At 44.9% G+C, this 20,585-nt stretch overlaps 3 protein-coding genes and 1 non-coding gene across 7 annotated transcripts in view; 1 reads left to right on the top strand and 3 right to left on the bottom strand.

Annotated features, from left to right (window-relative positions):
- Positions 1-20,585, top strand: part of GPT2 (glutamic--pyruvic transaminase 2) — a 690,974-nt gene that overhangs the window by 29,326 nt on the left and 641,063 nt on the right. The gene's annotated exons all lie outside the window — the stretch shown is intronic.
- LOC126027265 (5-hydroxyisourate hydrolase-like) lies at positions 115-1,800 on the bottom strand. Of its 4 annotated transcripts, none has more exons than XM_049786266.1 (4): positions 1,680-1,800; positions 1,285-1,424; positions 517-652; positions 115-204 (listed from the first exon to the last, which is right to left on the bottom strand). In XM_049786266.1, the coding sequence occupies exons 1-4, from the start codon at positions 1,728-1,730 to the stop codon at positions 115-117; spliced, it is 417 nt and encodes a 138-aa protein (XP_049642223.1). In that variant the 5' UTR covers positions 1,731-1,800. The 4 variants fall into 4 exon arrangements, with proteins under 4 accessions (XP_049642223.1, XP_049642222.1, XP_049642221.1 ...); XM_049786265.1 differs by having other exon boundaries at positions 517-670; XM_049786264.1 differs by lacking the exon at positions 115-204 and having other exon boundaries at positions 213-652.
- Positions 5,307-5,413, bottom strand: LOC126029079 (U6 spliceosomal RNA). The gene has a single exon (XR_007502736.1). It is a non-coding gene; the product is annotated as a U6 spliceosomal RNA (small nuclear RNA).
- Positions 13,548-20,040, bottom strand: LOC126027263 (cytochrome b-c1 complex subunit Rieske, mitochondrial). Its single transcript, XM_049786261.1, has 2 exons — positions 19,762-20,040; positions 13,548-14,430 (listed from the first exon to the last, which is right to left on the bottom strand). Exons 1-2 carry the CDS (start codon positions 19,958-19,960, stop codon positions 13,820-13,822), a joined length of 810 nt encoding a protein of 269 aa, XP_049642218.1. The 5' UTR covers positions 19,961-20,040; the 3' UTR covers positions 13,548-13,819.

A 20,585-nucleotide genomic window follows, 5' to 3' on the forward strand; every position in this document is an offset into this window, starting at 1 on the left:
AGCCCCGCTTTATTCATCCGGCACAAAACCCTTCCCGGGATGAAGCCCATGGTGTTGAGGGCTGGGGCCAGGATCTGTGTTTGGCCTCCAGATGCGAGCAGGAAGGCATGGCCTCTAGCTCCCTCGGTATGTGGTATAGGACCATGGACTTAGCAGCAGGGGCACATGGAACTTGTGGGTCTCATCCTTGATGGTGAAGACGACCTGGAGGGGGAGAGAAAGGACCAAAGGAGGGGGTGGGATCCACACATGGCTGTGAGTGGCTGCCTCTCACCCTCCCATGGAACTCATCGCCAGAAGTCCGAAGACTAGAGGATAGACCGAGTCTTGTGAGGCCCCTGCAGGCCAGGTGAGTGGGAGGTAGCTAGGCTGGCTTGGAAGGCTCCAGTATCCACAAGGGGCTGAGTCACACAAGGCAGGGATAGATTGGGTGTGTTTAAAGGGGCCCAAAGACCTTTCTTCTGGGACTTCAAAGCAGGTGAGCTTGGCAGGGAATATGGGGGGATGAGGCCTCACCTCCACATAGGGGTAGAAGCTCTCCTGGCCTCTCTTCCTCCAGTAGCTCTCAGTGTCGAAGAACAGTTTATAGGTGCCCACCTTCATCTGGCCTGGGGGCAGTAGCCCAGGGCAGCGCCCATCTGTGTCTGTGTAGCTGGGAGAGTTCAGAAAGCTGAGGGTGAGGTGCCCCTGGCTTGATGTGCTAGATCAGCACAGCCATTGGGGGTGGGGGCAGGGGACAGGCCTGCAGAACAATTTCTCACAACTACCCCCAGCAACAGAAACTTTAGGGCTGATGTCTGGGTACTTGGGTTTCCTCCCTAGTTGCCCATCTTTACAGACTTCATGAACATAAAAGTGGGTAGTACTCTTCAGATCAGATTAATAGTTGTGCCCAAATTCCTGTCACCTCGTGCCCGTGTCCAGCTGCACTCAACACCCCAAGCAGCATTTCTGCTGAGCCCAGTGAGAAGGGTCAGGTTGCTAGGCCCAGGGCTAACCCTAACCCTCACCCAACCCCACCCCACCCCACCTCACCCTACCCCACCCCAGAGCCTAGGGCCCTTCCCACTTTAGTGCTGCCCCATGGGGAATAGAAAAGAAACTGCCTGCCAAGAAGTTAGTCAGGTTCCAGTTAACCTGTTGACAGTGAGCGCAGCCCCAGGGCCTTCCAACACTGTCAGCCCTGCCCTTTGTCCTCTGGGATGGGGCAGGTCAGGACTTAGGTTTGGCCTCTGGTTGGGGCAGGTTGGAACCCCCACAAGCTCCCGCAGCTCTGCCATTTACCTTTTCCGCAGCTCTGTCCACAGCCGGCCATGGTCCTCGAGCCTGGAGAGTTGCAGGCACAGGCCTTGGGCCGGGAGTCCTGAGGCGGTGTCCAGCACATGTGTGGTCAGTAGGCTTGTAGTGTGTTCCATGGCTCGGCCCTGGGCCAGCGGGAGGTTAGGGGTGAGTGGGAGGCCTTCTCCGGGGTATATCAACTGCTGGGCCCGCTGAATCAGCCCGAAGGGTTAGGGCTAGGCCTGGACCCATCCCCTAGTGGCTGCAGAGACCCGTGCCCACTATGCTGGCCCCTCATGCAGCCACTCGGTACCCCTCGTCGGCGGGGCCAGGTCTTGTAAACCTCGCCCTGGCCTCTGGCTCTGGGCAGCGGGAGATCGTGAGTCCAGGCCAGCCCTTACCTCCGGGGAGCACAGGTGTCCTTGCAGCGTTCGTAGCCGCGAACCACTCATGCCCAAGCAACTGCGGAACTGAGGCTGGGCTGCCCGCCGCCCCTATCCCAGCACCGCCTCCACCCCGGCCACACCCCTGTCCCGGCGTCGCCCCCAGCACCTCTCCTGGCCCACCCCAGCCCGTCGCCTCCACGGACAACCTCCACTCACAGCACCTCTGCAGGGGGCCGTGAACCTGCCGGGATGACCGCACCCCCCAACCCCCCCCCTCCCAACCCTGGGATTCCTCCCGATCTCGGGCCAGTCCCTCCTCGCCCTCCTCCGCTCCGGCCACTCGGAGCTGCCCATCCCACCAAAGGGCGCGTGTCCGCTGCTGCAGGAAGGCCCGAGGCTGCTGCTGGAGGCCTACTGGGTGCGGGTCGGAAGGGCGGGCGCGTGGCGTGTGGGGCGGGACCTGGGCGGGGAGCGGAGGAGGTTTCCGAGGAACGACTCGGGATTGGGCAAACCCCCCCCCCCCCGCATTTGCTTTTATCCTGGAACCCCATTCTGCAGTCAGTGCCTCAGTTTCCTCAGTGGGAGCTCTACGGGACACGCGGTTGAGGAACATTCCTGCACAAGCAGATGGGACCCTTCCCGTTCCAAGGGAGATGTGTTCAATTTCTACAGATTATACTAGATTGAGGAAGTCCCAGCATATTTTTCTTTTTTGTTTATTTATTTTTAAATTTTATCTTATTCAAACAATTGTGATCTACAGAATCCTTCAGAGTTGAATTTCATATATACAATGAGTCAGGGTCAATCCCACCAGTGTCATTCAACCTCCCTCCACCAATGGACCCAGAGTGCATCCTATACCACCACCTTTGGCCCCGTGGCCTGCCAGTATGACAAGCCCATTTCAGTTAGATTGTTAAAGTTTAGGTTTCTTAATTCTATTGTCATTGACTTTCACTTGGATATTTATACTTCTGTCATTCCCCCACCCCACTTTAATGCATCTGAGATCACTTGGCTCCTGGCCCCCAGCCTTTCTTTATTCCTTCATTCTTTTGTTTATAGAAAATATGTGGTAAGGGGCCGGGCGGTGGCGCTAATGGTAAGGTGCCTGCCTTACCTGCGCTAGCATAGGACGGACCGCGGTTCGATCCCCCGGCGTCCCATATGGTCCCCCAAGCCAGGAGCAACTTCTGAGCGCATAGCCAGGAGTAACCCCTGAGCGTCACCGGTGTGGCCCAAAAACCAAAAAAAAAAAAAAAGAAAATATGTGGTAAAACAAAGTAATCTATGTTCCCATTCTATGAAAAAGGCGGGAGCCCCTATTTAAAAATATAAGAAATACAGGGCGTTTGCCTTTCATGTAGAAAGTTGGTGGTTCAAATCCCGGCATCCCATATATATATATATTTCATATATATATATTTCATATATATATATGAAATGCAAATATAAAACAAAGGGATGTGTGGCAGGTGTTTTGTTTTGTTTGTTCTTGTTTTTGCATAGGCACAGCAAAAATTGGGAAAAATAGAAAGGAAAAAACTTTGGCCTAAAAACAAGGAGACACTACCCATGAAGCATCTTGCCATAAGACCATCTAAGGGGGGCCAGAGAGATAGCATGGAGGTAAAGCTTTTGCCTTACATGCAGAAGGACAGTGGTTCGAATCCCGGCATCCCACATGGTCTCCCGTGCCTGCCAGGGGCAATTTCTGAGAGTAGCGCCAGGAGTTAACCCCTGAGCACTGCCGGGTGTGACCCAAAAACCAAAAAAAAAAAAAAAAAGAAAGAAAGAAAGGAAAGAAAGAAAGAAAGAAATTGCATTAAAAAAAGGGCGGAAGTGATAGCACAGTGGTAGGGCATTTGCTTTGCATGTGCCTGACCCAGGACTAATCTGGGTTCAATCACCGGCATTCCATATGGTCCCCTAAGCCAGGAGCAATTTCTGGAGCAATTTCATTTCAGTGCTCAGGGGTTACTCCTGGCTCTAGGCTCAGAAATCACCTCTGGCAGCCACAGGATCATATGGGATGCTGGGATTCGAACCACCGTCCTTCTGCATGAAAGGCAAATGCCTTACCTCCATGCTATCTCTCTGGCCCTAGGAGCAATTTCTGAGTGCAATGCCAGTAGTAACCCCTGAGTGTCACTGGGTGTGGCCCCAAAACCAAAAAAAAAAAAAAAAGAAATTGCAATTAAATAGTTGATGAATGAGCTCTGTAGCAGGAAAGTTTATGGCATGCAGTTGCATATCCCATTGTTATCTGTGGACATAAACATAAAATAGGAAAAAATGGTAAGAATAGTAAACTGATATCCATTGCATTTCATATTAGAAATAAGATACTAAAGAACAGATGATTTACATTGAAATCTTACATGGACTGTGGCAAATATAATGGATCCCAGATTTCCCACCCCTTCATCATAATTCCTGGACAGATTTTAAGTTTAATTATTGTAGTTTGGGTCTAGTGGTTTAGACATCTACCCCATAGAGGAGTCAAAAAGCTTCTGATTCTTGTCCCTGCGTTACTTTCTTTTCTTACTTCACCCCACCCATCTCTCTCCTCCCTTCAGTTTATAATTTGGAGACAGTGCTTTAATACTCACCACTCTCTTGACATGTTATTCTTTTATATAGCACAGAATAGTGAGAACATCCATTATTTTTCTTCTCCTGACTTATTTTACTTAAGATCCTCCAGTTTCATCCAAATTGCAACAAACTGCATGACTTCATCACATCATTCCTTGTGGCCACTTAGTATTACATTATGTATGTTTACCACAGCTTCATTTTTTCACAGAATGTGTGTCCATAATCTGACTATAGTACTAAGCATGGCAATGAATATAGAATGTATATGTATATATTTTTTGTGGTTTTTGGGTCACACCCAGCAGTGCTCAGGGGTTATTCCTGGCTTTAGGCTCAGAAATTGCTCCTGGCAGGCACAGGGGACCATATGGGGCGCCGGGATTCGAACCGATGACCTCCTGCATGAAAAGCAAATGCCTTACCTCCATGCTATCTCTCGGGCCCCTGTATATGTACTTTTTTAGATGTTTTTGCATCTTGTGGATATACACCAAGCAGTAAGATCATCAGGTCATATAGTGTAACTGTTAGGCGCAGACCAGTAGGGAAGGCAGCAAAACAAACAAACAAACAAACAAACAAACAAAACCCAGCAGGAGCCTGGAATTCAGCAAATAGTTTCTCCAGCAATTAGACAGCAACCATCCTGTGGAAGTAGCAGTCTCCTTTCCCAAATCCCCAGCACATCAGTCCCTGAATTTTATATACACCAGGCCCCAACTGCCCTCTAGTGGCTGGTAACTGACTTTCTTTGTTTTGTTTTGGTTTTTTGTTCTTTTTTTGCACTCAGGAGTTCTTGGCTCTTCGTTCAGAAATCGATTCTAGGAGGCTTGGGGGACTATATGGGATGCCAGGAATCAAACCCGGTCCGTCTCGAGTTGGCTACGTGCAAGGCAAATGCCTTACCTCTGTGCTATCTCTTAGGCCCCACTTATTCATTCTTAGAACCACTGTTCGTCCGACCTTGATCAGCCTGTGCAAGGCAAAAGCCCTACCACTGCAGCCATTACTCTGGCCCCTTTCTATTTTATTTTTTTTAATATAGAACGCTTCACGAATTTGCGTGTTATCCTTGCGCAGGGGCCATGCTAATCTTCTCTGTATTATTCCAATTTTAGTATATGTGCTGCCGAAGTGAGCACCCCTCTTCCTGTTTTTAAATGTGGTCATTGAATTATTGTTTTTGATCTTTAGCTTTGTATATCTTGAGTACTAAACTATTACTTGCTGTATTGTGTTCAAACATTTTCTCCCAATCAGCAGCATATATTTTAACTTTAAATTGTTTCTTTTGCTATAAAAACATTTAAATTTGGGGCCAGGACTGGAGCGGTGGCACAAGCAGTAAGGCGTCTGCCTCGCCCACGCTTAGCCTAGGCCGGACTGTGGTTCAATCCCCTGGCGTCCCAAATGGTTCCCCAAGCCAGGAGCAATTTCTGAGCGCATAGCCAGGAGTAAACCCTGAGCATCACCAGGTGTGGCCAAAAAACAAACAAAAAAAAACTGTCCTTGAACTCATAGTTGTTGTCTATCTTCTCCCATGTACCTAATAAGTCATAATTTAGGGACCGGAGAGATAGCAGAACTGTAGGGCATTTGCCTTGCAAGCAGCTGAATGGTGGTTCAAAATTCCATATGGTCCCCCGTGCCTGCCAGGAGCAATTTCTGAGCGCAGAGCCAGGAGTAACCCTGAGCACCTCTGGGTGTGACCAAAAACCAACCAAACAAAACAAAACAAGTCATAATTTAGTAAATCTCTCTATAAGAAAAAAATTTTTTTTTTTTTTTGGTTTTTGGGCCACACCCGGCGGTGCTCAGGGGTTACTCCTGGCTGTCTGCTCAGAAATAGCTCCTGGCAGGCACGTGGGACCATACGGGACACCGGGATTTGAACCAACCACCTTTGGTGCTGGATCCGCTGCTTGCAAGGCAAACACCGCTGTGCTATCTCTCCGGGCCTATATAACAAATTATAATTGACAAGGTCTCAAAGCATTGGTAGTATAGATTATTGGTTGTGACTCAGACTCCTTGATTTAAATAAAAGTTTAGCTCCACTAACCTACCAGCTGTGACTATAGACAAGGGACTTCTACATACCTCATTTTCTGTATGTACAAAAAAATAGCAGCATTAGATATTAGATACTTTTTTTGGCCACACTCAGTGATGCTCAGGGGTTATTCCTGGCTATGAACTCCTATGAGCTCAGAATTTTTTTATATTTACTCTTTAGAAAAATTAATATACTAAGCATATTTTGTCATACATACTGAAAAAGAAATATATATATTTTATATATATTGTTTTACATTTTATATATTTTTTTTTTGTGGTTTTTGGGTCACACCCGGCAGTGCTCAGGGGTTTTTCCTGGCTCCATGCTCAGAAATTGCTCCTGGCAGGCACAGGGGACCATATGGGGCGCCGGGATTCGAACCGATGACCTCCTGCATGAAAGGCAAACGCCTTACCTCCATGCTATCTCTCCGGCCCCTACATTTTATATTTTTATATAAAGTATATATACTTTATATACTAAGAAAATCATGTTCATAAAGACCAATGCAAATTTGTTGCTATATATGAATGTATTTTATTTATTTATTTATTTATTTATTTATTTATTTATTTATTTATGGTTTTTGGGCCACACCCAGCTGTGCTCAGGTGTTACTCCTGGCTATCTGCTCAGAAATAGCTCCTGGCAGGCACGGGGGACCATATGGGACACTGGGATTCGAACCAACCACCTTAGGTCCTGGGTTGGCTGCTTGCAAGACAAACGCCGCTGTGCTATCTCTCTGGCCCCGTATTTTACTTTATTTTATTTATTTATTTATTTATTTTGGTTTTTGGGTCACATCTGGCAGCGCTCAGGGGTTACTCCTGGCTCTATGCTCAGAAATTGCTCCTGGCAGGCTCGGGGGACCATATGGGATGCCGGGATTTGAACCAATGACCTTCTGCACGAAAGGCAAACGCCTTACCTCCATGCTATCTCTCCGGCCCCATATTTTATTTTTTTTAAACACCGTGATTAAAAACATGATTGTAGTTTGGTTTCAGTCATACAAAGAACACCCCCCTTCACCAATGCCCCCTTATCTCCCTCCTCCCCACTCTCTGCCTGTATTGGAGACAGGCATTCTACTTCTGCTCATTAACATTGTTATGGTAGTGGTTAGTGTAGTTATTTTTCTAACTGCACTCACCACTTTTTGTGGTAAGCTTCATGTTGTGTATTGGTCCTTCCAGCCCTCATCTCTGGGGATTCTTTTTTTTTTTTTTTTTTTGTGGTTTTTGGGTCACACCCGGCAGTGCTCAGGGGTTACTCCTGGCTCCATGCTCAGAAATTGCTCCTGGCAGGCACGGGGGACCATATGGGACGCTGGGATTCGAACCAATGACCTCTTGCATGAAAGGCAAACGCCTTACCTCCATGCTATCTCTCCAGCCCCGGATTCTTTTTTTTTTTTTTTGACAAAAATCTTAAGTTTTTATGAGACTTCAATTTTTGAAATACATAACTCTTACAGTACAGACACAGATTTACAAGTTGTTTTTTTTTTTTTTTTTTTTTTTTTTTTTTTTTACAAAATATGTATGCCATTTCGAAAGAATACTGTTGAGATCATGATCTAAAATACCTGTCAGCATGTAAAAAGGATTTGTGGCTTCTGGGATGCCGGGATTCGAACCACTCTCCTTTTGCATACAAGGCAAACGCTCTACCTCCATGCTATCTCTCTGGCCCTATTTTTCTTAAAACACATAGATACGTGAGATTATTCTGTGTCTCCCTCTGGCTTATTTCACTCAGCATAGCAGTTTCCATGTACATCCATGTATAGGAAAATTTCATGACTTCATCTCTCCTGATGGCTGCATAATATTCTATTGTGTATATATACCACAGCTTCTTTAGCCATTCATCTGTTAAAGGGTATCTCGGTGGTTTCCATAGTCTGGCTATTGTAAATAGTGCTGCAATGAATATAGATGTGAGGAAGGGATTTTTGTATTCTTTTTGTGTCCCTAGGGTACATCCCTAGGAGTGGTATAGCTGGATCATATGGGAGCTCAATTTACAGTTTTTTTTTTTTTTTTGGGTTTTTGGGTCACACCCGGCAGTGCTCAGGGGTTACTCCTGGCTGTTTGCTCAGAAATAGCTCCTGGCAGGCACGGGGGACCATATGGGACACCGGGATTCGAACCAACCACCTTTGGTCCTGGATTGGCTGCTTGCAAGGCAAACGCTGCTGTGCTATCTCTCCGGGCCCAATTTACAGTTTTTTGAGGACTCTCCATATTGTTTTCCATAAGGGCTAGACTAGATGGTATTCCCACCAGCAATGATTGTTCTTGTTCTTTGTGATGTGTGTCAGTCTCTGTGGCGTGAGATGGTACCTCATTGTTGTTTTGATTTGCATCTCCCTGATGATTAGTGACATGAAGCATTTTTTCCATGTGCCTTTTGGCCATCTGTATTTCTTTGAGGAATTATCTGTTCTTCTTCTTCTTCTTCTTCTTTTTTTTTTTTTTGTTTTTTGGGCCACACCTGGTGATGCTCTGGGGTTAATCCTGGCTATGCGCTCAGAAATCGGCCCTGGTTTGGGGGACCACATAGGGCGCTGGGGGATTGAACTGTGGTCCATCCTAGGTTAGCGCACACAAGGCAAATGCCCTACCATTTGCGCCACTGCTCCGGCCCCTCTTCTCATTTTTAGATGGAGTTAGATTTTTTTTTCTTTTCAAGTTCTGTCAGTATCTTGTATATATCTTAGATATTAGCCCCTTATCTGATGAGTATTGGGTGAATAGTTTCTTCCATTTTGTGGGTGGGTTTTGTATCCTCGGACTATTTTCTTTAATGTATAGAAGCTTCTCAGCTTAATGTAGTTCTGTTTATCTCTGCTTCCACTTGGAGTGCTGTTTCCTCCTTAAAGCTGCCGTTAGTTTCAATGTCGTGGAGTATTTTACCTAACAAATTTTAAAAGTCTACTTTTTTATTTTAAAGTCTACTTTCTTACTCACAAAGGTTAACTTTACAAAACCTAAAAATCCCATCAAAAGGGGCCAGAGAGATAGCATGGAGGTAGTGCATTTGCCTTGCATGCAGAAGAACCATGGTTCGAATCCCGGCATCCCACATGGCCCTCTGAGCCTGCCAGGAGTGATTTCTGAGCGTAGTGCTAGGAGTAACCCCTGAGCACTGCCGGGTGTGACCCCAAAACAAAAACAAACAAAAAATCCCATCAAAAAATGAGGAGAGGAAATAAACAGAACAACAGATGGCCAACGGGCACATGAGAAAAATGCTCATCACTTATCATTAGGGAAATCCAAATCAAGATGAGATATCGTCTAACACCACTGAGGATGGCACATATCAAAAATACTGGGAACAATCTCTGTTGGAGGGGATGTGGTGAGAAAAGAACTCTCACCCATTGGTAGAATGCTGATCGATTCAACCCCTATGGAAAATAGTATGGAGAGGTCTTAGTAAACTCAACATTGAGCTGCCATACGACCCAGCAAACCCTCTTTGGGTTATCTATCCCCAGGACAGAAAAACATTCATCCAAAAGGATGTATGCACACTGCTATTCATTGCAGCACTTGGTACAATAGCTAAGTCTTGAAATCAACCTAGATGTCCAAAAAAGGGTGAGTGGATCATGAAGACGTGGTAAATGTATACAATGGACTATATAGCTGTAAGGAATGATGAAATCATGCAATTTGTATGGACAGAAAGAGAAGGTATATGTGTGTGTGTGTGTGTGTGTGTATATATATATATATATATATATATATATATATATATATATATAAGAGGTATTATGTTAAATGAAGCCAGGAGACTACAGAATACCACTTATATGTATTAAGAATAACTCCATGAAGAATTGCAGAATTGCAATGGTCTAAATGTGAGATGTCGCAAACACTCGTGGCCCCAGAATATAGTGAGGAGATGGAAAGAAACTGAGTGGAGGAGAAACACAACTATGAAAGGATGAGGGCTAGGTGGTCTTAGGTCCATTGGTGGAGATTAAAAACAAGGGACGGAACTAAATATCCAAGCCAAAGTCAACAACAATGGAATCAAAAGACCCAAACTCTTAATAATCTAAACAGTAAATGAGCCTGTTTTGTTATACTGGCAGGCTGGGGGCAAAGGGTGTTGGGTATGAGATACACTGGGAACATGGTGGAGGGAAATAAGACATTGGTGGTAGGACTGGCTCTAATTCACTATATGCCTGAAACCCAACTATAAAGGGCCTTGTAAGTCACAATGTTTCCAATAATAAGGGCTACTTTCTATTATCTCATTTTTTAGTCATAATAAAAGGCATGTTCAGAACAGTTCCAATAATTACTTCTAATAAAATATGACTAATCTAATCTCAGGATAACTGAGTCCTATATATACATTTTTTTGGTTTTTGGGTCACGCTCAGGGGCTATTCCTGGCTTTGAGCTCAGAAGTCGCTCTTGGTAGGCTCAGGGGGACCATATGGGATGCCAGGAATTGAAATGGGGTTCATCCTGTGTTGGCCACATGCAAGGCAATGCCTTACTGCTCTGGTATTGCTCCGCCCCCTATATATTTTTATCTTTCAATGTTTAGGGCTTTGCTTAAGTGAAGTAAAACTAATATAGGTATTATCTGTCCATTTAGCAAAATGCTCCCATGAAAGTGTCTCTTTGCACAAAATGTAGCAGGTAGAGCTCCAGCCCCCCATACCAATATCTCTTTGCTTCTATGTAAAAGGCAAGGAGAACGTCATGAGATGCTCACCATTAACATATATTCTGCACCTATATACTTCAGGACTCACTAGTTTAAAACACTAACTTCCTTAATTTTTTTTTTTTTTTTTGGTTTTTCGGGCCACCCCGTTTGATGCTCAGGGGTTACTCCTGGCTAAGCGCTCTGAAATCGCCCCTGGCTTGGGGGGACCATATGCGACGCCGGGGGATCGAACCGAGGTCCTGATCCTTGGCTAGCGCTTGTGAGGCAGACACCTTACCTCTAGCGCCACCTCGCCGGCCCCAATTTTATACATAGACTAATGTCCTCCATAAAAAGAGCTTATCAAAAAGTAGCCAATCAGGGCCGGAGAGATAGCACAGCAGCGTTTGCCTTGCAAGCAGCCGACCCAGGACCTAAGGTGGTTGGTTCGAATCCCGACGTCCCATATGGTCCCCTGTGCCTGCCAGCAGCTATTTCTGAGCAGATAGCCAGGAGTAACCCCTGAGCACCGCTGGGTGTGGCCCAAAAACAAAAAAAGTAGCCAATCAGCAAAGATGTGGCACCATTGTGTCATATACACACGTGTTTGTGTACGCACTATTTCCGGAGATTTAGGACTTAGTACTATTGTTTCATGTCCCATTTATTACACCTAATTTAATAGAATACAAGTAAACCAAAGCCTACTGATTTGCTAATAAAAATTAAATTTTTTATAAAAGAAATTAATAGCCAGAGAGGTGGTGCTAGAGGTAAGGTGTCTGAAGCACTACCGTAGGACGGACCACTGTTTGATCCCCTGGCGTCCCATATGGTCCCCCCAAGCCAGGAGTGATTTCTGAGCGCATAGCCAGGAGTAACCCCTGTGCGTCAAACAGGTGTGGCCCAAAAAAACAAAACAAAAAAAAATTAATGGACACAGGTTCAACAAATGCAAATCTAACAGAAACTTTGCAATATGACTAACAAAAATTAACCCACATAATCTTTATTTCAGATCCCCTTCTCCTGTTCAGCAGTTTTTGTTTTGAAGGGTTCAGATTCTGGGCCTTACACTTTGGACTCAGGGCTTACTGCTGGCAGTACTGGAGTGATATGTGGTTGCCGAGGATCAGATATCCCTGTTTGCTGTACTACTCTCTGGTCCCTTCCCTTTCTGTCTCTTGACATTGACTATCTAGAGTATTTAGAGAAATATTCATGTAAATAAAGAAAATAACAGCAGCACAGCAATAGTTGTTATTTCTCTTAAATTTATGTTAGGACTGTCTCTTAGAACCAAAGTACCCCATTGACAAAATTTGAAGATTTTTCACTAAGCTGAAAATCACTAAAATTGGGGCTTTAGAATTAAAATAATAAGAATGTAAAAATTGAGCATATCAGGGGCTAGAGAGATAGCATGGAGGTAAGGCGTTTGCCTTGTATGCAGACAGTGGTTCGAATCCTGGCATCCCATATGGTCCCGAGTCTGCCAGGAGTGATTTCTGAGTGTAGAGCCAGGAATAACCCGAGCGCCCAAAAAACAACAAAAATATTTACCAATTTATAACAAGCTGTGCAAGTGGGTAACAGTTACACTAGCATTATGAAGGGTAAAGGAGGGAGATATAGGATGTATGCTGGAACAGGTATGGAGGGAAGACAACATTAGTGGTGGGAATGCTCCTCATTCATTGTCACTGTGTGCCTTAAATATTTCTGTGAAATAATTGTATTTCACTTTGACCACAATAAAAATGAAAAAAAAAAAAAACTGAGGATATCAAATAGTATATTCTATTTTGGTAGATACTTGATATTTGGGATGCAAATATCCTATTTAGGACTCTAGCAAAATAGAATTACTTCAAAATTATACAAATTACATAGCCAAAGGAGATCATATAGCTAGGGCACATGTGTAAAATAAAACAGAAGCAAGATAATAAAAAGCAGTTAAGGTGCATGCTTTTGCACACAGTCCAGTGTGATTCCATCCTACTCATGATCCCTCGAAAAGGACCTGGCATAGTTCTGAAGGGACTTGTATAACATTAGGGTGGCTTGGGTAAGCTCTAGCAATGCAGGGTCTTAGACAGAGATCTAGCTTGTTTCAAGAGGAATCCTTTTCCTCCCACTCCAATTCCCAACAATGCATAGAAAACCCTCCTCCCCCCAAAAAAGATCATAAAAGGAAGACATGCATATTACTGTTGCTTCCAATGCTATAAACTTCTTGAAATGACTTAAATTTTCCATCACCTCGGGCCCGGAGAGATAGCACAGCAGCGTTTGCCTTGCAAGCAGCCAATCCAGGACCAAAGGTGGTTGGTTCAAATCCTGGTGTCCCATATGGTCCCCCGTGCCTGCCAGGAGCTATTTCTGAGCAGACAGCCAGGAGTAACCCCTGAGCACCGCCGGGTGTGGCCCAAAAACCAAAAAAAAAAAAAAAAAAAAAAAAAAATTTCCATCATCTCAAGAGCTCACTGACACAAAAGTAAATAGTCAATTATAGAGTTCACAAATGACATGTATCCAGGTCTGTAATTTTTAATTTAAAATAATAAAGACTCTGCTGCATTCATGTCTTGGAGCTAGCTAAACAATGTTCAACAGTGGTTTTATTAGGTGAATGCTAAAAAGTATTTAACATTAAATTTACTTCACACTAATGTTTACAAATACATTACTAGCAATTCTTAGTATTTCAAATCAAGTAGCTTGAAGTGGGGAAGGCTTGTTTTTCAAATAACTCTTCAGAGGTACATGAAGAAGCCTATGAACTGATTTCAAGTCTCTAACCAACAACCACTAAATCATCACTGGGGAACTCATATGAGGGAACTTCAAGGTTGAGAGGTGCGGGTCCCTTTCTGATTCTGCCGGATGCATCATAGTGCGACCCATGGCAAGGGCAATAATAGCCACCGAAATCTCCTGCATTTGCAATGGGCACACAACCAAGATGAGTGCAAACACCTATCAAAATAACCCACTCAGGTTTCTTCACTCGATCTAAGTCATGTTGTGGGTCCCTCAGCTGGGACACTTCAACCGCAGCTTCCTGGTCAATTTCCTTCTGGGTTCTATGTCGCACAAACAAGGGCTTGCCTCTCCATTTGAAAGCCATGTTCTTGCCTTCTGGAATATCAGATAACTTGATTTCAATTTTCGACATGGCTAGCACATCAGCAGAAGCACTCATGCTGGACACGAATTGAGAGACAACATTCTTGGCTGCATATGCAACAGCCACAGTAGTTGTTGCAGTGACCAAATAGGAGAACCCTTTTCTAGCCTCGCTGCTATCTTTTGAAGACTTTGTACTATCTAGCACTTCAGCACGACGATAGTCAGAGAAGTCAGGCACTCTGATGTCTGTATGAGAATAACGGACAGAAGCAGGAACTACAAGATAAAAATGTTAAAAAATACAATTAGATGAGTATTCGAAGAAGGGCTACATCAAAAATAGAATTATACGGATTCACAAGCAAGTCAAATTATAAAAATGTGAAACATGACATTCACTATAGTCTGAAGTAATCAAAGTAACCAGTGACAATATGCAAATATTAATAGTGAAGTCCATCATCATGTTGGCATGATAGTCTTAAAACACAAACTGAGCCCCTCTTTATTACACTAATTCAGAATTCATAATTGTGCATTAAGTTATATACCTTATGTAGCAATATTTTAAAATCTAAAATTTTGAGATTCAACCTATACAATTCTACCATGTTCCCGAGAATTTTGAATGGTCCCAAAACTCTAATGCTAATCAAGAGATTAGCTTCTAAGTCGGAGAGATAGCATGGAGGTAAGGCATTTGCCTTGAATGCAGAAAGTCAGTGGTTCAAATCCTGGCATCCCATATGGTCCCCTGAGCCTGCCAGGAGTGACCCAAAAACCCAAAACCCAACCCCCCCCACAAAAAAAAAAAAGAAAAAAAAAGAAAAAAAGAGAGATTAGATTCTGCTCTTACTTTAGTTGAGGAAAAAAACCTCGACATTTCTATTTTAGGCGTATAAATGTATACGTACGCCTAAATGTATAAAGTACCATTATTATTTTTTTTTTTTTGGTTTTTGGGCAACACGTGGTGACACTCGGGTTATTCCTGGCTATGTGCTCAGAAATCACTCCTGGCTTGGGAGACTATATGGGACACCAGGGATCGAGCTGAGGTCTGTCCTAGGCTTGCTCGGGCAAGGCAGACGTCTTACTGTTTGTGCCACCGCTCTAGTCCCAAAAGTACTATTATTTTATTTTATTTTTTTGTTTGTTTTTGGGCCACACCTGGCGGTGCTCAAGGGTTACTCCTGGATCTCTGCTCAGAAATCGCTACTGGCAGGCATGGGGACCATATGAAATGCCGGGATTCGAACCAATACTGGTCCTTGGTTGGTCACTTGCAAGGCAAACACTATCTCCAAAAGTACTATTATTTTAATTCAAATAAAACCTAGAGAAAGATATCAGTATCAGAATGAGCAGTTATCAAAAATCCGATAAAATTTCTAAAGTGAGGGCCAGAAAGATAGCATGGAGGTAGGGCGTTTGTCTTGCATGCAGAGGGACAGTGGTTCGAATCCCAGGGTTCCTGGGTCCCCTGAGCCTGCCAGGAGTGATTTCTGAGTGTAGAGCCAGGAGTAATCCCTAAGCACTGCCGGGTGTGACCCCAAAACCAAAACCAAAACCAAAAACACAAAAAAAACCCTTCCAAAGTGAACCACTTCTTCAATTTGGTAAAGAAAGAAATAGTGAAAACGTTCACACATGCCCCTTTTGGTGAAGAGCAACAGGTACTTTCACTACTGTGGGTCCCTCAACTGGGTCACTACTGCATGTTACACACAGGTAAAATGTTCACATCAACTAAGAAGCAAATAGGGGCTGGAGAGATAGCACGGTTTGCCTTGCAAGCGGTCAACCCAGGACCAATGGTGGTTTGAATCCTGGCATCCCATATGGTCCCCCAAGCCTACCAGGAACTTCTGAGCGTAGAGCCAGGAGTGACCCCTGAGTGCCACCAAGTGTGACCAAGAACCCTCCTCCCCCAAAAAGGCAAATAAATACTGTACTATAGTACTTTGAATGCCAAGTCCATCAAACAAACCTGTCTTTCTTCATAACATTTTCAAATGACAAAGACGATCTTACTGGTAATAATAACTTTGTTTTTAGTTTTTGGGCCATACCTGGTGACACTAAGGGGTTACTCCTGGGAGACCATATGGGACTCAGGGGGATTAAGCTGAGGTCCGTAGGTTAGTGTGTGCAAGGCAAACACCCTACTGCCTGTGCCACCGCTCTGGCCCCGGAAATAATAATTTTTAAGTATGTTTCAGGAAGCAAATTATTTTTCAAAATTGCATATCCAACATTGGAAATTTGTCCCAAACTTCCTTATAACATTAAAAATTATTCACTTAATATTTGATTCCTCTGGGGTCAGAGAGATTAGCACAACAGGATGTTTTGCCTTGCACACAGCAGACCCAGGACAGATGGTAGTTCGAAACCCGGCATCCCATATGGTCCCCCGAGCCAGCCAGGAGCGACTTCTGAGCACAGAGCAGGAGTAACCCCTGAGCACTGCTGGGTGTAACCCCAACCCCCCCCAAATATTTGCATGATGAATTGAAGGGGTGAAACACAATTAAGAACATGTTTGTAACTATGGTGTTTAAATAAATAATTATTTAAAAAAATTGCTTCCAGGGCCCAGAGAGATAGCACAGCAGTAGGTCATTTGCCTTAGACACAGAAGGACAGTGGTTTGCATACTGGCATTCCATATGGTCCCCCGAGCCTGCCAGGAGCGATTTCTTAGCTTAGAGCCAGGAGTAATCCCTGAGCGCTGCTGGGTGTGACCCAAAAACAAAAAAAAAATTGCTTCCAGGGCCTGAGTGGTAGCACAGTCGGTAGGGCGTTTGCCTTATACACACTCAACGCAGATTTGATCCCTAGCATCCCCTGTGGTTCCCAGAGCCTGCAAGAATGATTTCTGAGCTCAAAGCTGGGTTTGACCCTAAAAAACCAAAAATATTGCTTCCTACAGAAATAATCACAAAATGTATTTCTATTACTTCATAAAGTGGTAAAGCCAAAATTAATGTAATAGTTTTCTGACTAAATAAATCAACAATTTTGGAGAAGACCAGGTCACAGAAAATAACAAATTGCCATAGAGAACTATGGCAAAGTGACATTATGAAGTGTACCTCTCTACATTACTCTATGTAATGCTAACAGATCAGTGTAGACTAGAATTTGGAATCAAGTATAAATTATTTCTGCATTGTCTGGGATTGATGAAGAAAATAAAATACATATAAAACACTAATAAGAATGTATTTGACACTTTCATTCTTTTCAAGGCAAAGAATTCCAATTCCACTTTTTTCTTTTTGGTTTTTTGGGCCACACCTTGTAACCTTCAGGGGTTATTCCTGGCTATGCACTCAGAAATCGCTCCTGGTTTGAGGGACCATATGGGACGCAGGGGATCAAACCTGGGTCCATCCTAGGCTAGCGCCGGCAAGGCAGACACCTTACTGCTCTGCACCACTACTCCGGTCCCAAATCTACGTTTCAAGTACATTTTTTTAACTGCAAAAACGATTCTCTGTACAATCAACATAAACTGTATTAGGAGTAACTTTTAGTAGCAGATACAGCTATGCTTAGTGCTGCATTAAAATCAGACACTCATGAAGGTTATTGCCTTATGGCTTCACCAGGTCTTAGATTAAATCTTCAATTTCCAGCTGAAATATTTAGCTAGTTGGAAAATGCCAAATTTATTTTTCACATACACCACTGAAATTTCCTTCTTAATCTAGTAATCTAGAGACATCTAGATGGATAGGTAGTCTATTAGTACTCCAGAAGTTTCTCCAAAGCATGAGGAATCACTGACAAAAACATACTACCTATTTATTCATATATATATATTTTGGGGGGGGGGGCGCACACTCAGCAGAGCTCAGGGATTATTACTTGCTCTGCACTCGGGAATTACTCCTCAGTGCTCATAGTACTGCATGAGATGCTAGGGAATAGAAGAACCCGGGTCTGCTACTTCCCTACTGGTTATACTATCTCTCCAGTCCCTCCTTTCCTGATAAATATTTTAATTCAAGAGTAAGCAAAATCCAAGGTTGTGGGGATAGAAAAGTAAAGGAACTATTTTTTATCCCCTCAAATTCAAGTTCAGAGTAATCATTAAGAGTGTAATGCAGGGTCCAGAGAGATAGCACAGCGGCGTTTGCAGCCGGTCCAGGACCAAAGGTGGTTGGTTCGAATCCTGGTGTCTCATATGGTCCCCTGTGCCTGCCAGGAGCTATTTCTGAGCAGACAACCAAGAGTAACCCCTGAGCACCGCTGGGTGTGACCCAAAAACTTAAAAAAAAAAAATGCAGAGGGCCCAGAGCTATAGCACAGAGGTAGGGTGTTTGTCTTGCATGCGATCAACCCAGGACAGACCCTGGTTCAATTCATAGCATCCCATGTGGTCCCCAGAGCCTATCAGGAGCGATTTCTGAAAGCAGACCCAGGAGTAACCCCTGAGCTCCACCGGGTGTGACCCAAAAACAAACAAACAAAAAATGGTGTAATGCAGAGTTGAAAGTACCATTAGGGGGGCCGGAGAGATAGCATGGAGGTGGAGTGTGCCTTGCATGCAGAAGGACTGCTGTTTGAATCCCCGCATCCCATATGGTCCCCTGAGCCTGCCAGGAGCGATTTCTGAGCATAGAGCCAGGAGTAATCCCTGAGCGCTGCCGGGTGTGACACCCCCCCAAAAAAAAGTACCATTAGGTGTTATAAAAACAAAGGGATCAACAACTACAAAACTGCATTAATCCATCCTAATTAAGAATGCAAGATAGAAAAGATCCTGGCTCTGCAAAAATATAAACTGAAGGAAATCTGATGAATATAAGTGAGGGTCTCGGGATTGGCTTAAGTTCATCAAATCAATGTAAATGAGCAAGTCACACAATAAACTAAGCTGGTCAGTGGAGGACTGTAAAAAAAAAAAAAAAGAGCACCTGCTCTTTATAATAACTGCGTTATTCACCTATGAAACTATCAATCTCTGCTCCTCTTCCAAAATTAAACTGACTTGTGTAAAAAAAAACAAAAAAACAAAACCACTTTGGCCCAAGCCTGAAAAATCGACACAACGTAAGGGCACGTTACTGCTTCTTAATTTTTAGATTTTTTTTGTTTTACTTTGAAGAGAGAACTGGGTGACAATAAGGACAATGAAGGTCAGTGACGAGTGGGGGAAAGATACCCCCTCATTTTTTTTTTAATTATTGCTAAAGTCCTCCAATGCATGTGTGCTTAATAGCTTTACATATTATTCTCCATCTGAACCTCAAGACAGAGTTCTTGAAAAGGGACAGGGTATAATCAACGCATTTCAGAGTGAATACAATAGGCCCAAAGTCAATTGACCTGCAAGCAGAAGCGTTCACCAGATTTTGGTGGAAAGCCAAAAGGACTTTTTGGAACGCTCAGCCAGTTCTTTCACTTCACCGACCTGGAACGAGACTTGGGGTACCACTGTGGATCGCCCAGCCAGCAACATCGAGACGCCCCCACATTAGAGACAAAGAACCCAAAGCCCACACAGGACGGCAGCCGCCAATTATCATGAGCCCCTCTCCCTTCGATCTGTCTACTCGGTGGTCCCCTAGGTGCAAGGACGGAAGCGCAGCTCACCGTTGAGGCCCACGGTGGCCGCCAGAGGACGGCCCGCAGCCTGGCCGCACAGCGACGTCGGCTTCAAGTCCAGCACGGGGGGCTTCGCGGCGGCGGGCACCGAGGCCTGCACGAGAGGCCGCAGCGCGCCCGCCACCCCGCGGGACGTCGCCGACAGGGCGGGAGCGAAAGGGCCCGAGCGAGCCGCGACCGACAACATGGCGACGACCGCTCCAACCCGCAAGATGGTCGGTCACAGGACGACCTTAGGCCGGCGGAAAGGCACAGGAGCCGGAAGAGCGGGCCGCTGACGTCAGCACGTCGACGACGCGAACGCGCCCTTATGACGTCAATACGTAGACCGACGTGCCCCCGCCCCTTCACGAGGTGGGCGGGGATTCCGGAGTGCGCCTGCGTCACAGTAGGGAACGGCGACGCTCGCGGAAGGCGGAGGTCAGAGCTAGCTAGCTCGTTCGCTCTGAGGATGGAGATCCCGAGGAAGGCCGTTGAGGAGCCGGAAGTAGCTTGGCCTTTCTCCTCCCGTGTCGCTAGTGTTTGGGAGTGGAGACCAGACCCGGAGCATCCGTGATCTGATTAGTGCGCTCCTCTGGAGCAAAACCTTTGTCGCGGGACCTGCGGATAAGAAGAAGTGACTGTAGTGCGGGAGAGATGGCATAGTGATAGGGCGTTTGCCTTGCAAGCGGGCCCACCCAGGACCAACGGTGGTTCGAATCCCGGCTTCCCATATGGTCCCCTGAGCCTGCCAGGAGCGATTTCTGAGCACAGAGCCAGGAGGAACCCCTGAGCGTCGGCCGGGTGTGGCCCCTCCCCCCAAAAAATACAAA

This window comes from Suncus etruscus, chromosome 14, assembly GCF_024139225.1.
Source record: "Suncus etruscus isolate mSunEtr1 chromosome 14, mSunEtr1.pri.cur, whole genome shotgun sequence".
Classification (NCBI taxonomy): Eukaryota; Metazoa; Chordata; class Mammalia; order Eulipotyphla; family Soricidae; genus Suncus; species Suncus etruscus.

Bases quoted from the DNA above. Each gene is read 5' to 3' on its own strand.
- LOC126027263 (XM_049786261.1), bottom strand. From the start codon at position 19,960: ATGTTGTCGGTCGCGGCTCGCTCGGGCCCTTTCGCTCCCGCCCTGTCG. The intron at 14,431-19,761 runs GTGAGCTGCGCT...TTTATCTTGTAG, and splicing joins GGCCACCGTGGGCCTCAACG to TTCCTGCTTCTGTCCGTTAT.
- LOC126027265 (XM_049786263.1), bottom strand. From the start codon at position 1,730: ATGAGTGGTTCGCGGCTACGAACGCTGCAAGGACACCTGTGCTCCCCG. The intron at 1,425-1,679 runs GTAAGGGCTGGC...CCGCTGGCCCAG, and splicing joins GACACCTGTGCTCCCCGGAG to GGCCGAGCCATGGAACACAC. The intron at 671-1,284 runs GTAAATGGCAGA...CCTCACCCTCAG, and splicing joins TGGACAGAGCTGCGGAAAAG to CTTTCTGAACTCTCCCAGCT.